The 17,396-nt window shown below is 41.9% G+C and overlaps 1 protein-coding gene across 4 annotated transcripts in view; it reads right to left on the reverse strand.

The window, feature by feature from the left end:
- The window catches only part of MAPKBP1 (mitogen-activated protein kinase binding protein 1), a 102,245-nt gene that overhangs the window by 23,695 nt on the left and 61,154 nt on the right, over positions 1-17,396 (reverse strand). For 3 of the 4 annotated variants that reach the window (XM_051791956.1, XM_051791954.1, XM_051791952.1), the window contains exons 9-21: positions 17,214-17,231; positions 16,532-16,692; positions 14,169-14,358; positions 13,016-13,162; positions 12,304-12,488; positions 12,093-12,184; positions 11,612-11,737; positions 9,819-9,889; positions 9,247-9,368; positions 8,274-8,349; positions 5,621-5,732; positions 4,985-5,048; positions 1,831-1,956 (exon numbers count right to left, since the gene is read on the reverse strand). In XM_051791956.1, the coding sequence (XP_051647916.1) occupies positions 1,831-1,956; positions 4,985-5,048; positions 5,621-5,732; positions 8,274-8,349; positions 9,247-9,368; positions 9,819-9,889; positions 11,612-11,737; positions 12,093-12,184; positions 12,304-12,488; positions 13,016-13,162; positions 14,169-14,358; positions 16,532-16,692; positions 17,214-17,231 (1,490 nt within the window). The remainder of the gene's footprint in view (positions 1-1,830; positions 1,957-4,984; positions 5,049-5,620; positions 5,733-8,273; positions 8,350-9,246; positions 9,369-9,818; positions 9,890-11,611; positions 11,738-12,092; positions 12,185-12,303; positions 12,489-13,015; positions 13,163-14,168; positions 14,359-16,531; positions 16,693-17,213; positions 17,232-17,396) is intronic. The other variant, XM_051791953.1, reaches the window with a different exon arrangement.

The raw sequence follows: 17,396 nt of genomic DNA on the forward strand, positions 1-17,396 counted from the left end.
GTTCTAGAGAAAATCTTGTAGCAAAATGACTTATTACCAGGCAGGGAGCTTTCCCATACTACTGTCAGTCTTTTGAGACAACAACTTTATACCACAAGTCACAACTCAACTCTCTACTGCAACCTACACAGACAGACTTTGGAAACACAACCAGAACAGATACAGGGCACCTAGAAAACCAATCTTACTCAAGTTCACTAGTTTTCCTTCTCCCACCTCAATAATGCTGGTCCAATAGGCTCTTCTTCCATCTTTAGTCCCAGTCCAAAATGCTCGGGAGTTATGTCTTTGCTGATCTCCAGTGACCACAGCGGTCGATCAAAACTGAAAACAAGCTTTCAAAGCTGACAAGTAGATTCCAGGCTTGCAAAGAGGTTACCAAACAAGTTTAATAAACTTGTGGGCTTGGCGTGGCACTAGCACCGCCCTTCAGCAAGCATCTGTGATGGAAATAAGTATCACCTCACGTGGAAGAGGACTGGGATTATCTGCCACGGGCTGAGCCTTGGTAGAGTGAGGCTGCAGCTGCTGGAATAATGGAGAGACTGCTATAAAAAGCACATTGCTTGACAGACGCAGAATTTTGGCTAGAAAAAAAGGCTTCCTGAGTTTTCCCAGTATCATTACTGAAAACACTTATTAGACAAGACTCATTTCAAGAATGAGGAGATTAAGGCTTTCCAAAACAAAACTATGCAGACAGACTTGTTTCAACATTGCTTGCTCCCAAAAGGAGTGGGGAGGTCCTCGTGACACTCAACAACCAGTGTGGTAAATCCTCCAGTGCTTTGGTACTTTCATATCCAGTACTCAATTTGTAGTCATTTGGAGGAGGAAACTTGTGGAACATAGGAACAAAAAAAATTTAAAAAGAAAAAACAAACAAACAAAAACCAAACAACCAAACAAAACCAACAAAAAACCAAAACACACCTGTGTTTATTCTTTTTTCCCCACTATGATCTCATATCAGCTTGGTCAGGACTCTCTTCTGCACTGCTTACAGTCAAACTAGTCTCAGTTACTTACAAACTACAGAGAAACTGAATACATTACACTAATAATCAAAAATCCCCTGTCACTCTTGTTCTGTTTAAAAACAGAAGCAACACTTTTTAAAGAAAGGTCACCAGATAAATTTAGATCTATTCAGCTTGTAGGCGGTAGGACTTTGTTTTTAGATATGTTGTTTACCAAGCAAAAAATAGTAATATGATATAGCTGCCAAGAGCTTTTCCCATTTAAATTATTTTTATATTTATTATTTATATTATAATTATTTTAGGTGAGTTTTTTCAAAGTCTCCAGAAAACAGTTAACAACTGTTAACAACAAACAGTACAATTGTAAGGACTCTTTCAGAATTATGATCAACATAGCAAACTCGTACAGCTCACAGGTATACTTCACTACTGACACCACAGAAAAGAGCCTTTAAATTGCATTCAGCTTAGATTCAAAGAACTTTATTCATGAAGGATCACAGCTTCCTTGGTGGGATGCCATGTACCATCCTCAGTATTCCTAGGTGAACTGCTTATTCAAGTTTCTAACCATATCATTAAACTAAATTAAGACAGAAGAGGCATTGTATATACATTTCAATCAGTAAAGCACACTAAATAAGTCTGTCTGGAAGATCACAGTCTGGTTTCTATATCCAAAGAAGAAGGGCACAAAACCCATGGTAAATCCATCAGAAGTATAAGAGAACTTTTGGAAGACACTATCAGTGAAGACAGCAGAAACCTTACAGTTGAATCCCAGTGCCACACTGTTCACATCCCATGCTAAAAAGCCAGCCACCTCTTCTCAGTCTGCTCTGCTCACCTCATGAGTCCAGTTGCCTTGTGAGGAGGAGACTTCTCTGCCTGCTTCCCTCTCTGTTTCATGTCAGACAGTCGCTGCCGCATGTTGATGGTCATCTCTGAGCTCAGACGCCAGATGAAGATACAGCTGAAAGAGGGAAAGGTGAGGCTGGGATCAAGTCTTGGTTTAGTTTATTGATACTAATTCCCTCTGCAGACACAAACAAGAGCCCTTCTGTCTGTGGCAGGGAGATACATGCAGAAACAGAAACTCAATCCCATCCCAAGCCTCATGACAAAAACCTGCCTGGTAAAGACTCTCTGTGGGCAAGAGCAACTGCAGAGGTATTTGCACGGACTCATCTCTGATCCTATACCTTTATTTGACTATCTGATCAGTTGCTGAAGGAAATGCCATAACAGGTCCCTCTGCAGTCAGAAGGATAAGTGGAGCCTACAGATGTCCCTTGCATCCTCTAACTGTGGCTAAGCTGCAGCATCTGATTGCAACTACCCCCACAGGCAAGGCCTTATTAATGCCCACCATCCTATAGAGTCTCCATAGTGTAAATGTTATGTGGCAGTACTTTTTGCAGTCCAGGTGCTCCTACTACTTTACTTGGACTCCCTCCAGAGCACTTCTGAGGAATTTATATGGCCATTAGCTAAGTTGGTTAGAGCACAGTGCTAATAACACCAAGGTCATGGATCCAATCCCCATATGGACCATTCACTTAAGATCTGGACTTGATGATCCTTGTGGGTCCCTTCCAACTCAGAATATTCTGTGAAATTTAATTTAATTTGGTCAATGGATTTGAAAGCATTTAAGAAAGGGAAACAGTGTGGTCTCATTTCATTAATTTCTTCAGAAATTCAGCTTTTAAAAAAAATATATTCCTCATCACATTAGAGAATCCTGTATCTCTTCTTCAGCTACTAGAAAGTAAAATAACCAGCACTGCCTTTGAAATTTAACCTCAGTGCTAACTAATTCTTTTCATCTCAGCCATCTTTCCTGTCTAGCTGGGTGTACTTACACTGATGTACAAACAGAGCTGGTGCTTTTGCTATCACTTATAAAATCCTGCACTCTACTTTGAATCCAAGGAGGATTTAATCCACTTCTTCAAGACCCATCATTGCCTCCATACGCGTGGGTATACTCCAATTCACGGAAGATTTTTCAATTAGTGACTTTTTCTTCTTTCTTGATAGTCCATAAAAATTAATTTGCTTTGCCATTTTGAACAATGACCACAAAATTTGGTCTCCCTCATATGAGGTAAATGTCAAATGGTCCAGGATCCTAAATGCCTGAATCTTCTCTATATTTTATCTCTCATGAGGAGACACTTAAAAGGTGTCAAGTTCCATATCACACAAAAAGAAAACATAAACCCCTTTTTGCAGCCCGTGAAGATTTTAACAAAAAATTAAAAACTCCCTTCTTGCCCTCAGTGCCACACTTTAGTAGCATCCCTCCCAGCTACTGAAATCACATAGACGCTTCCCATTGACAGGGAACACACTGTCATCCTCCCACCTAAGCTTTTCATCCAGGAGAAAGGGGTGAGGCACTGTGTCTGGGAACTATGGCAACACAGGGCAAGCAGCTGCTTCCCCTCAAGCAACACCTCTCGTGAAGTAACAGTCGTTAATCTGCGGCTGATAAACTACCGAAAAGGAGGAAACAAAATTCCGAAAGCAAATCTGGCTTGTTCATTTATCCCACTCCCACAGCTATCCAACCTAGAGATAAACAGCAAACAACATGAACTTGTGAATACATTGGCATTCAACACAAACTCTAAAAAAACATGTTCCCACCTACCCCTTTTGCTGGGGTTTGCAGTGGGGGGGGACGTTTTGGTTCGGTTTTTTTCTTACCTTGCAGTACTTTTCTCTACATGAGTCTCACAGTCCTTGTGCCCTTTCTCATCTCAGCTTTTCCTTCTATTCTCAGTTTTATTCTTTGCACATGCTGCTGTGTGTGAACAGACTATTTTCCCTGTTCTCCTTTGAAAAACATGCTTTCTCATCTCCTTAAGCAAAGTTCCTCGTGAATTTTTTTCTCATTTCTCATCCACCTCCTCCACACCCTTAGTGAAGAAAATTACCTTTTTGCTCATGAAAACATCAACAAGGGGATGCTGCACTAAATCACAAGGATCACTGGGGACTTCCAACCTTCCATGTTTCTGGAATTTTTTGGAAGTCCACAACAAAAAGACTCTCTCTCCAGCAATTTTTTCCCTAACCTATTTACACACGTGAAAGGTAAAGATGAAAACTAAATTATTTATTTTTTTACTGAAAGACAGAAATAACCAAGGGATGAGATTTAAGATGATATATTGTATGTTTTGTAACAACTTACCCTCCAAAACTCTCTTTCCAATTCAGTTGTGTTTTATTAGTAAAAAAAGAAAAAGAGAGAAAATCTGGGTTGCTCTGGACTTGCAATAGCACTCCAGGAACCATCTTTCTCAAAGGAAACATTTTATTCGGTTCAGGTGATTTAAACATTCATTGATTCCAGAAATAGTGGGTCCACTCCCCCCTACAATCATCATATTAGGCATATATTCTCCTTTTCCCCTTGGGCTCAGTCTGGTGATTACTCAAGCTTTTAGTGAACTGATTTAGTCCACTAAATCAGCAGAAAACTCATCTGGGGAGAGTGACCTAAATCAGCTGAATGAGGGGCCAACTGCATCACTGCTGACTGAGGGGAGTGGCAAAGAGGACTCTACAGACAGGATCAAAAAGTGGGGACAAGCCTGTCCCTTTTGGTGCTAGACAGGCACTTTCACCTGGTGAAACTTGCAGGAGTACTGCAAGAAAAAGTTTTGGCACCACTGGTAAAAATAGCACAAGCTGCCTTACATTACAAACCTGAAGGCTGGTCAGGAAAGTGGCCATATCTCTGTCTCCTTTCCAGCAGCAAATACCACTTACACTCAGAAAAGTGAAGTACTTCACTGTGTGTCTCATTCCATGGAAGGATAATATAAGCTCTGTGAACTTTACCAACAGCACATATTTAGGGTTCAGAAAGTTCCAAGGTTTATTTGGAATGCATAAAACATCCTTCATTAAAAAAAATAAAAATCTACTCTCCTTAAATCCAGTGTGAAATGAGCAGATATCATAAACAAGCAAACACCTCTTACCTGTCACCAGAAACAGAGATCAGATGTTTGCAGTCATTACTGAATTTCATCCCGGTTACAATCTCTGTGTAAAATAAACCAAAAGAAAAAAAAAATCTTACCTGAATTATTCCAATGGACAGAAGAGATCATTAGCCAAATAGCCTATCTGTACTCAGTAATTCAAATTCTGATTAAAGCCAACACACTTCACAGATCAACATGCCCCAATTACCATAACCATTTAACCAAGAATCTAGGCTTGACGTGGAAAGGGCATCCCATGGCAAAATATACTTGAAGACTGAATTTTCTTTTTGCCTATGATAGAATAGTTCCTGCAAGGTATGAGCTGAGGTTATGTCATAATGAAACTCAACATACTCTGAAAAAACACAGATTACTTTATAGCCTAATAGAAAAACTGCGTAAACAAATACATGGCTTGACAAGTGTGTGTGCTTGTGTGCAAAATGCAAAAGTTGAAATTGCAATGAAATAAGCTATTACAAGTAATTCTAGCTACAACCTACTCAAAAATACAAATCAGGTAAACTTTAGTGGTGAGAAACCTTCAGAATCTTTGATTAGTATCAGACCCTAATTATATAGTCATCAGCAGAAAAAAATGCAATTCCAGAAGTTAATGTGCCTTACCTGAATGTCCATACATGGTTGCAACACACTCGCCAGAATAGAAATCAAAGATAGACAGGTTCTTGTCAGAACAACTGGTTGCAATATAAAGACCAGAGGGATCCGTTTGCACCTGGTGTAGGAGACAAGAGGAATGCAAAGACCTGGGGAGAAAGTACCTTCAAACCACATGAAAATGGTCCAGAATACCAAAGACAGTCAGAGTAGTTAACAGAATAAAATGCAAGTAGCTCCCACAGGACTCCAATTGAATACTAGACTATCCAGCATCCCAGGACAAATCTCCAATCTGACTAAACTTTTAAGACTACCTCCAACCTAATCAGAGGCTACAGACACTTGCATTAAATGCCTTCATGACTGTGAAAACATCACCACCAATGGACAGACTTATACCTCTCCTACCTTCTTTTAACCACTGAGGTCTTATTTTCTTCTATGTTAAGATCAAAACAAAATCATAAGAAACCCCAAACACACCCCAAAACATCCCTCCTCCAGCCACAAGAAAAAAAATCAGAGCTGACAGAGTTAAGTGAAATTTAAAAGATTCCAGTCTTGAGGAAGAAATCAAAAAAGAACTAAACACTGCCAAGAAACGGTCTTTGACAATGATACCATCAAATCTTCGGCACTTGCAACTCCCACTTTTGGACTAGTTTGTTGTTTGTTTTTTCATATGCATCCATTGGTTGCTTTACCTCAGATCAAATATAAAATCCCCTCCAAATGCCTTACCAGGTCTAAAGCTGCGCTATACAGCAAATACAGCTACTGTCACCAAATGTCCTGCTCTGTTCTTTACAGAATTTTAAGGAACTGAGAGTGAAAATGTCTGGTTTTTAAGGGAAACATGGTACTTAAAGAACGGTTTTTGGTTTGGTGAGTTGTTGGGGTTTTTTCTTTAATTTTTATTTTGTTGCTGTATCTTTTGCTTCCAGTGTCACTGTTTGGGTTCTACTCATTAAACTGCAATGTATATTATGATCTCAGAAAAACAGGCCAAAAAAATTTAAATTCCAGAGATAACCATAATCCCCTTGGTTACATAACTGTCTTAAAAATGAGCAAAGCAACATTAAAAATAATTGAGATTCCCCATTTGAGGTACACATAAAAAAAAAAAAAAAAACAACACAAAAACCTTAAAGGTTGTTAAAAACAAAAAAATCCAGCTACCAGCCCATTTCATGGTTTCTGGTCTAAGAAAGACATAATCAAGCACCTAAGTTTATCAGCGATGAAGTGTAGCATCAATTTTTCATTTTCATTACTCTGACTAATAAAAAACCTTGTAGGAAAAGAGAAAGAGAACTTATCTTTTCTCTGTAAAACAGAAGATAAGACACTGAACAAAATTATTTTCCCCTTCCTTTTTGCCCAGTTATTGATACCCATCAATTTCAGCTGGAAAGGAACTACAATAATCACTTATTCCTGTCTGACTAATTCAGGGTTGACCAAACTAAAGCTTGTTATTAAGGGCAGTGACCAAGTGCATCTTCAACACTGACAGCTTGGGGCCTCGACCAACTCTCTTAGGAAACCTGGTCCAGTATTTGACCAAACTCTCGGTGAAGAAATGCTTCCTAATGTCCAGTCTAAACCTCCCCCGGTGCAGCTTTGAACCATTCCCACATGTCCTGTCACTGGATCCCAGGGAGAAGATATCAGCACCTCCCTCTCCACATCCTCTCCTCATCCTCATCCTGAGGTCATCCCTCAGCTCCTTCCTCTCCAAACTAGAGAAGCCCAAAGTCCTCAGCTGCCCCTCATAGGACATTCCTTCCAGTCCCTAATAATAATACTGCTGACCTGTTCAGCTGAACAGAAGTATTTGGTTTAAAAAGTATGAAAAAAGTGAGGGGAAAAAAAAAAAAGAAGCAGTTTGTTTGGCAATTTAACTTGAGAGATATTCTGGTTGTGTAAATTGATTCCTCCTTTGAAGACAAGAATGCGATTCTTCCACATCCCAGTGTGCTGACATCACTCTTAACTCTGGATCTTGAACACACCTGATTTACCAGGGTAAGCCTGGACAGTGGCAGAAGCAGGCATGCTACCCTACCCCAAGGTCTGGATGCACTCAGCAGGTGGAAAATATGAACAGACTCTCTCTAAGCAGTTACCAGGCTTGTTCAGTACTCTAAGATGCATGCTTTTCAGGTCAGATGCCATTTAATTTCATCAACTCAGAGTTTCACTTGTATTTGCCCTCTGAAAACCACTTCACAAACACTGATCAGCAAGCATCTCCACCTTAAAAATCCTAACAAAAACAGTCAAGAAATCCAGAATGAGCTCTCTGGAGCAGAAAGTAAAGGATTAAATTAAATGGATTATCTCCTGACAGATTCTGGTGCAGTTCTACTTGTTTTTACATCATGGGCCAGTGACTTACTGCAGAAACAGGACAGAGAGAAAAATCATACATCATCTTCAGGATTTATTGACTCTTTTCCTGTTTTAGGCTGATGGAATCCAAATTACCAGCCATTAAGGATGGAGATAGGAGGAAGCAGCAGCAGGGCAAAGGACAAAGTATGGAGCAAGCAAAAAAAAATACTGTGTTCAGATTCATTTCCTTGTCCCTCAGTTGCATTCACAAAAGCTGAAAAAAATAAAAAAAGGAAGAAAAAGGAAAACAGCTTACTTTGATAAGAGTGCCATCTTCACCTTGGGATCCCTTGTAAAGCTTCTTCTGCTTCCCACTGCTTATGTTGAAAACCCTGAGGGGATGCCAGAAGATAAAATGGTTCAGTTTGCCCAGGTGCTCTTCTGGGGCTCTTTGTCACCAGGATCCTTTTCTATCTCTGTTCCTCATTCCACATAAAATACATGAAACAGGGCCACAGGAAGTGGGGAAATGATCTCCATGAAGTATAACCATCAATCATTTAAATGGTTCAAGAAACAACCTCAAAAGTAATGTAGAGGCAGATTATCTGAATTAAACTTGAGGTTTTATTATCAAGCCTCAGTCCTTCCTGAAGTAAAAGTACCTGTGGCAGCTCCATACTAAAGGAAAGGATTAAGAGAGCAAGACACTTTATTTAGAATACTAAACCAGTAGTGATATTTAGCTATGACCAAAACTCTCAACATCTCATCCAGCTGCAACAGCAGAAGACACAAAACTACAGAGAAACTCCTTTGCTTACAAGCAAGACAGATTGGAGAAATGGATAAAAAGGAAGCAGAGAATGGACTCCACTTGTTCAAAGACAGTAACACCTAGTCCAGTTTTAGATTCCCACAGTCCCAGCTATTCCACAGGACCTCACAGCTTCTCACTAGACATATCTTCAAAACCAAAAACTACCGCAGTGCAGAGGTTCTTGCCCCAAAGCTCAATGATGTGCCAAGAAAGGCACACTTGCTCTCCCACTAGAAGAGCTTTGCTCTGCAGAGCAACCCAATGAGAAGCCAAGAGTCCCAAGGGCATTTGCACATATCCACAGCTTTTTATCAGTGAGGGGATAGGGAGAGTTCAACCTCATAGTGTGAGGTGAGGCCTCAGATCTGTCTGAAAACGCTGTATTAAAGAACCTAGAGGAACAATGATGAAAATGGGGCCGCCTCATTTAAGACTGCAAACATATTTTCAAGATGAGAAGTAAACTAACCTGATGTTACGATCCTGGCATCCAATAGCTGCATATTTCCAGCTGGGGTCCACATCCATATCATAGAGAGTGGTCTTCCTAACAATGTGATGTGTTCGGGTAAACTGAACCCCTTCTCCTGTCTAAACATGTGGGCAAAGACCGTGTCACAATCAAAGAGTTAACCCTTTATTAAACACAAATAATACAGATGAGTCTTCTTACACAGCCAGCCCAAAACAACCCTTCCCAGGGAGCTGCTGGGAGCAGCTGGGATTGGAGGCACAATGAACTCCTCCCTCCAGCCCACACTCTTTCACCACTCCTCACAATAGCTCTGGCAGCAAAAGAAAAGCAGATATCCTAACTGCTCTCTACTTTGCATCTTGCTGTGAAAGGTTAGGCCAGAACTAGCTGCATACTTCACAGAAGTAGTTCTCCAAATGTAATCTCTTGTATCGAGTCAGTGGGAGACAACTGAGACTGCAATAGCAACAAGCTCATAAAGAAACTCGGATATCATTCTCTGAAGTAGCTCCTTTGTGCAGAGATTATTAATTAAAAGCACACAGAAAAAGCTGTGATAAGGTTACCTTCTGCGCAGTGCGGAAATAGATGCTCTTGTCTGCCCCACAGCTTATCATTCGCACTTTCCCATCATTGGCTGGAACAAAAAAGCAGAAGACAAAAGATAAACACAGATTCAAGGTGGAGGAAATGTTTTAATTCATACCACTCCTCATGTATTCTAGTACTAATTAGCTAAGCCTGACTGCTCTGTAAGCAGCAAAACAGAAACCCTGTCTCAGGGACAGCATTTGTTGTTAATGCTCAGAGTGCATGTGGCCCTAATACAGCTTTATAGAACAGATTAGGATGTAATTCTGTCTTCTCCCTCCCCAGTATGCTCATGTGCTGACTCTCTCTGTGCCACAGCATTCCATGGCAATATGGCACATTCACACTTGGTATGAGCTGAAAACAGGCAACAGGCACTTTTCAGACCTCAGAGTTGGTCACTTGTTTCTTGCCACCCTTTCTTACAGCAGGGTCAGGCTTTCCTTCTTCCCTTAGCAATCTTCTGTAACCAATCTGCTCCTTCAGCAAAGGAACACCTGATACAACTCAAAGTAATGAAAACTAATCCAATATCACACAGGCCCTTGAACTGCACCCATTTAAAGCACGCCTGCACCTGGCTCACAGACCAGCACAAAGGCCAGGCCTTAAGCCCAGTTCCCTCATCTACTGGGAGATCATCTAGCTGCATTCAAGGCCAGCTCACTGATAAGACAGACTTGTTAGAGAAACTTTTGCTGGCCTTGAAGCTCCTCAAGGAAAAAAAAAAAACCTTGAAAAAGCCACACGGTGGCTCTGGGGGGCCTCTGCTATGAAGCTTCAGCGAGGTCCCTTCACTCTGGAGCTATTTTCAAGCTAAGGTTCTCATCCTTGAGCCCCAGCTGAGCTATACTGCAGCACCATTGCAACCACACCTGGGCCTGGACACATATGCCACTGATCCGAATCCTGACCCTGACCCACAGACTCAGATTCCTGATTTGAACTCAAACCTGCCTTGCTGCCAAGGGCTTGTGATGCTACGCTTGTCTCGCAGGTGCTGAACTGTGGCTGACCCTGACCACTGTCTTCAGACTGATCCAGACCTTGCACTGCTGACCTGTCTTATTACCGTGGATTTGTCTGGTGATCTGGACTACTAGGTGGATCTAGCTGGACTTGATCTGTTCCACCCCGTTCAGGTAATGTGGGACCATCCCACTGCCAGTGAGGTTACTACCTTTACCTGCCTTCCTGGCTACCAGCTTGGCCTGACAGAGCAGCCAACCCTTGCTATTCCTGACAACAGCACAGTACAGCACACTGGTGTCTGACCATCAGTGGTAACTGAGTGCTGGGGATGCAACATGCTCTATTACCACAAATGCAAAGTCTTACACTGGTTTGCAATGACAACTTTACTTGTGACTAGCTAATCCTGAAACTTTTTTTTTACTAGTTTGGGGAATTTTTTGGACAACTGTTTCACAGTTTTTCTCACTAAGAACAACATTTAGCCATCTGACATCAGTTAAAGGGAGTAAATCATTACAGAAAAACAGCTTTCCAAAGAAATGTTGAGGACAGCAATCAGGAAAGGTTTTTTGAGTGGGGAGGAGGGAGAGAAGAAGAAAACAAAAAAGGAAAAGAAGGCAACTATCATGACATATCACCTTCTGTTAGGACTGCAGCTACAAAAGATGGCATAAAAAAACCAGCTGCAGCTCCAAATTGGCCTAGCCCAGTATTTAAGTAGCTAAAATTACTGCCACAATGGAACAACAGCAGTGCTCAAATCCAGCTCTGGAGGGAGGCCATGATTCTCTACCTGCAAACTTCACTGCAGTGATGGAAGAAGAATGTTCATCCAGGGTCTGCTGCAGGCTATAGTCCTTCCCAGCATCCAAGACATGAATCAGTCTATCCCGACTGGCTGAGGCCAAGAGCTTTAAACCTGTCATAAAGTTAAAAAGAGTGCATGACCATTTTCAAAAGAGCTTCTCAAGTCATCTTAGGGACAAAGCATTATAATGTAGCAAACTGCATGGAAGGACACAAAGGAACACCCCCGGATTTCACACTACAATAATAAACAGAACAAGTTTCAATCTCACCTTACCATAGTCCAAGGAAAAGTATGAGAAAGAAGCCTTTTTGTAAAGTCTGGCTCTACTGGCCCAACTCTGCAAGCCTGCTCCAAAATCCAGGAGTAGCTCACTACTGAAAATTCTAAAATACCATGGCTGGACATTCTGACTTGCTCAATACTATATTCATACACAAAAAGGAAGAAGCTCTATTGCATTTACCTGTGTCGGGTTTGGAGTATTCCAGACACAGGATCTCGGAGTCATGGGCTTCCACTTTCAGCATTTCTTTCAGAGACTGCAACTCATATATCCTAAGACACAACATGACTCATTTCAGTATGTTTAATAAAATTAGCAAGACAGCAAGACCTGGTTTTGATTCTCATGCCTGGCCAGTTTGCAATCTGCATAAGAAGCTTTATGGGATTACCTGAGAGTGCCTATCCTGTCTCCTGAGGCCAGGTGCTCCCCACTGGGACTCACACAGACAGTGCGTATCCCCACCTTCGTATCCATCACTTGTGCATCAGCTTTCTCCGCACTTCCTGCTGAGTTGTAATCAGTGTCCAGAAGTACCTGAGTGTTGTCATCTACATAGATAATTTTCATCAAGTCCTGGGGACACAACACACCCAGAAATATTTAATAGTTACAAAATATGAAAGCAAAGCATCTGCCTTAGAAACTGGGCTCCCGGCCAACCTATGCACTTCATTGGCAATAATGCTGTAATTGCTAGGAACAAGCACTAAGCCTCTTCATACTGTGGGATGAAAGTTTCAAAACTGTGTCTCACGATGACCCTTTGTAAGATTACCCTTCAAGCTAGAAATTAGCAGCATCTCCTGCACTACAGACAAACTCTGGGATTAGTGATTACAGCATATTAGGGCACACAGCATATGGCCCTCATGTTTATGAAAACAGCAACAGACCCCAGCTCTATTTCAGACAAACTGCCTTTCTACCCAATACTCCATGTTTCTTTGGGTTCATACATTTAATCAGACTTGTGCTCAGTTTACAGAGAAGCTTGTGTTGACTTAGAGATCCAAAGAAGTTTGGGCCTTAACCTGGGTATACCTGTGCATGAGGAAGACCAACCCCAAGGGCAAAGAGGTGATCAAAACCTAGGATCTTACATTGCTGAGGATGTTGCGGTGCAGGGCTGTGCCATGGATGTTGGAGCTTTCAGTGTTCCACAGACGAATGGTGTTGTCAGAGGAGCAGGTGATGAAAGAGCCAGGAGGGAGGCATGGCTGGTTGTTGTCCTTCACCTCTGGATACATCTAAGGGCAAGTAAAATCAAACCCTTAATGAGATTGCCTGGCACCTGGCATCCTAGACAGGAGTAGCAAGTTTCAAAACAAAATGAGACAAAAGGGCTGTCCTCTCTGTTTTGTAAAGGTGAAAGCCAGACAGTTCTAATGAAAACCTGTTTGCAGACCAGAGCTTCACATTCACTTCAAACAAACATTCACTGAGCCTCCCTGAACATAGAAAATTTCCTTAAGAACTTAGCAACAAGCCAGCATCCTTTGTTTCTAATAGTTCAAAGTTAGTTCAAAAGAGTGCCTCAAAGACCATACAAAAATGACCATGCAACAACCACCTCACAACTTGCATCCACTACCGTTGATTTATAATTCAGAAGGAAATGGTGAGGTGCAATTAATAAATAATAATAGAGTCCTCAATCACTTCCCTCTTTCCTGACCACTGTTGAACATATTTCAACATATTAACAACTACATTGTTTCCTATACCTCCTTTCCTTCCCTCTGTTCCTCTGAGGGAAAGGCAACTAAACAGACTGGAAGATGACAGCCACTTGAGAGGCTACTTCCACATGTTCTGGTAAATAGGTGAAGAAGGAGCAGACTTCAGATCTTAGCACCTGTTTCATTCTTTTGACTTTGGAGCACTTGCTCATCATAGACCTCAAATAATTTTTTTTGAGGTCAGCAATGACCTCTTGTGCATTTTCTAAAAGGAACCCTTGTATTCAGCTTTGTCCAGTTCTGCTCCCTCTCCCACCTCTCACATTTTAACGGTGAAATAATTTTTTCCCAGTAGCACACTGCCTCTCATGCTTTTGGTCAGCCATTGCAATGCAGCAAAAGAACTGTTCCTGGCTCCAACTCAGGCCACGTAGGAACCACACTAACCACAGGAGAAAATTTGAGTCAATTCTTTCTCTCTGCAATAAGTGGTTGCATTCAAATTTGGCAGTTCCTCAGATGACTTCCTCAGCTGCAACTCACAATCTGACACTTTTGCTTGTAGACAACATACCTCAATGTTCCACACACAGGAGGAGTGGTACAAAGCAGAGTACACCTTGCCCACTTTCTTCGGGTCTTTGACATCCCACACATAGAGGCTGTGGTCGTTGTATACACAGGAAAGCCACTGGTTGGTGGGGTCAAATGTCAAGGCGATCGTGTCTGGATACTTCGCATCAGCTATACCAGAGAAAAGACGGCTGCATGAAGAGAGAAAAACAGCCTGGTTAACTTGTGCTCTCTAGGAGTCAGGGCAAGGAGGTGAAGCATGAGAGCTCAGATTATCCACAGGATGCTGGTGAAGTGAACAATACACTGTGGCATACATAGGTAGAGAGAGTAGTTGGCTGGGAAGACCTGTCTCTTGAACAACCAGAGTCCCAAAAGAAGCCTCAAAGTCCCATGGCAAAAGTTATACTCCTTGCCATCTAACTCAGAGTCCCACCACAAACAGGTGACTGACTTCTGAAGAAGAAGGACCAAACAGGATGTTTGATCATCACTTACCACTGCATAACCAGGTGGCAAAATTAAAATCCAAGTCAAATAATCTCAAAACAAAGGGGAGGATCATCTTCTGGTGGGTACTATATTTTGTTTACTCATAGCAAGAATTGCTCTCACCAAGAAGAATAAGTACTGCACTCAAAAGGAGCACATCAGCACAAGGAACAATGAAATGGTTCATTTCAGTGGCCACTTGTCTGACCTGCCTTCCTTCCACCCCTGTCCCACACACAGACCAGCATGGTGCTGCTTGCAGCAACTTGTGAGATGGGCAACTGCATATGGGTACTGTCTTTACTAGATAAGCAAGCCGTCTGTTGCTAACTTAAAAAGGAATTCTGCATAATAAGTAAACATGTCTTTGTCCCAGTGTGGCCCAAGATCACACCATGTGAACCCTGCATCTCCTCTACAGGGGTGCTCTGTTCAGTTCTGCTGCCATGCATGTAAAGGAACTGCTCTGTTGACCTCAGGTGAACTCAGCCATCCCACAGTGCTGCTAATGATATTGAACAAGGTAATTATAGCCAGAGTGCCAGGGTGTTGAGAGCAGGTAATTTAAAAGGACTGGTGGAGCCAAAGTGCACATAGCTCATGAGACAACTGGAACCCTGCTTCTTCACTTGGAAAGGTTTGAGAGTTGGAAGAGTACAGCCCAGATTCTACTGAAAAATCAGGTCATTGATACAGTTGTGGGCAGTTGAAGGCAGGCAACCAGCATCCCACAGAGAAGCTCCGGCATGCATGGGAATAAAAGGAGTCCTGTGTTTTCGAGCTTCTTTAGAAGTAATAAATTAATTTTTAAATGTTGTTAAGATTGTAATCAGTGCTACGAATACATATTTAACATTTATGAATATTTCTGCTTGACTGATGCATGAGAGTAGCAGAGAGTATTTTTAAAGGGTCCATGTATACAATTGCTTGACTTTAGCACTATTAGAAACTGTTTACATTTTAAATTGAGAGAGTTCTTTTTTCAACTCCTTTACTGGAACATCATTATCTCCCACTTAATTTTCTGGAGGAAGATTGTACAGGGTGCTGTTTGACTCTTTACCTAAAGCTCCAAAGAAAAGTTGAGAGTACATATGTGTAGACATGGAGACTACAGATATCCAGTGGAATAATGGCTGGTGAATTCATGCCATTTTTAGATTTCTTTCCCCACTAGTGACAGAAATTAAAGAAAGTGACTGGGAAAGCCTCCAATCAGGATTGGCAAACAGCAACACATGAAGGGTTTTCTCTATCATAAGCCTCTGCAAGCTGGCAGACAGAACCGTATAGAAATCATATTACCCACCTCAGAAGGTAAGAAATAGAAAACCAAGACAGAATATACTGGAACAAGGTAGGAAAACAATAAAACAGAATGCACAAGGTTGCAGGAGAAGAAAGACTACAGACAATAGTAGATTTAGGTCTTTAGGCTGCAAGGGAGCCTTTGAAAAAGTGCCCCATGAGAGCCTGGGCATCTCTTAACAAGATCATTATATTGCTATGAAGGAGAGTCTTCATCCCTTATCAGTGATAAGCAAAGGATGTCCCATGGTACAGGAGCAACTGAAGTGTGCCACAGCATCCTGTGCCCTCTGCCTGCTTGCTTACAGCAACCACTGTCAAAAGGCCACCAAATCCAAGCAATTCCAGGGACATGAGAAGCAAGATACTCTGTATAGTCCAGCAACCAGCTTTGGGCTGTAGCCCAGTCACACATGGCAAGGCTGCAACAGCTCAGAGAGATCTCCAACAGGCTGCCAATTTTAATCCATAAAAAGAGCACACTCCAGATGGCAAAGGTCTGGGGAACAGTTCTAACTCCTACAAGCCTCCCTTGCTCCATTCCACCTTTCTCCACCATACCTGGCCTCAGTCACACTCGCGATGTCTGTTCCCAGAAAGTGTGGCTTCGGCAGTGTGGTGACAAAGTGAAGGTTCAGAGGGTTAAAAATCCGCACGGTGCCATCAGCGCAGCCACAGAAGATGTAGTCATGATTCACAGAGATGCAGTTTGCCACAGTGGTCTGAGGAGGACACAGCACACAAGAATGAGCAACGTGCTCACATGTCAAAGGTCACCAGATACACGATAGGGTGAACAGCAAATTGACAGACAAAGGAGTCATGGTCAGAAAAGTTGTAGTGAAGTCGAGCCCTGGGAGTAAGGAAAAGCCTAAAAATCCATTTTTCCTTTCTGAAGAACTTCTCAGCGAAGGTCCATTGCAGATTCCAAGCGATTAAAAAAAAAAGCCTAGTTCCTCTGCCACCCACTGTGACAGGAGGTCAGCAGAGCTACACAGTTGGTCCAGCTAAGTCCTACTCTGAACACTGCTTTTCTTCCTGTGACATTCAACACCACTGGCAGGCAAGCAGCACCTCACCTGTACTAGCACACCAACACATTACCTGTCACAAGGGGATAAGAAAAGAAAAAAATGGATTTTCTTCCCCTCCCTTTAGGATTTGTACAAATGGCAGAATGTGGTACAAAATGGAGTGTGGTGAAAAGGGAATGAGTTCAATGCAAAAAGTTTTTTCAACTTACTGTGAAGCTGTCTGTATTCTGAGCGAGAGTGAAAGGCAGATTTTAGAGAGGAAAGGAAAGAAAAGAAGAGGCATTTCATTTGAGTGAAAGTGTGGAATTTTCCCTTGATTTTAATACACTGGATCCTTTCAGGTGGGCATGTTACATTCAGTTGAAAGGAAAATAAGCACGATCAAATTCTTA

The sequence above is a fragment of the Manacus candei genome, unplaced genomic scaffold, assembly GCF_025592945.1.
Source record: "Manacus candei isolate 608988 ecotype Guabito, Panama unplaced genomic scaffold, ASM2559294v1 h1tg000033l, whole genome shotgun sequence".
Taxonomy (NCBI): Eukaryota; Metazoa; Chordata; class Aves; order Passeriformes; family Pipridae; genus Manacus; species Manacus candei.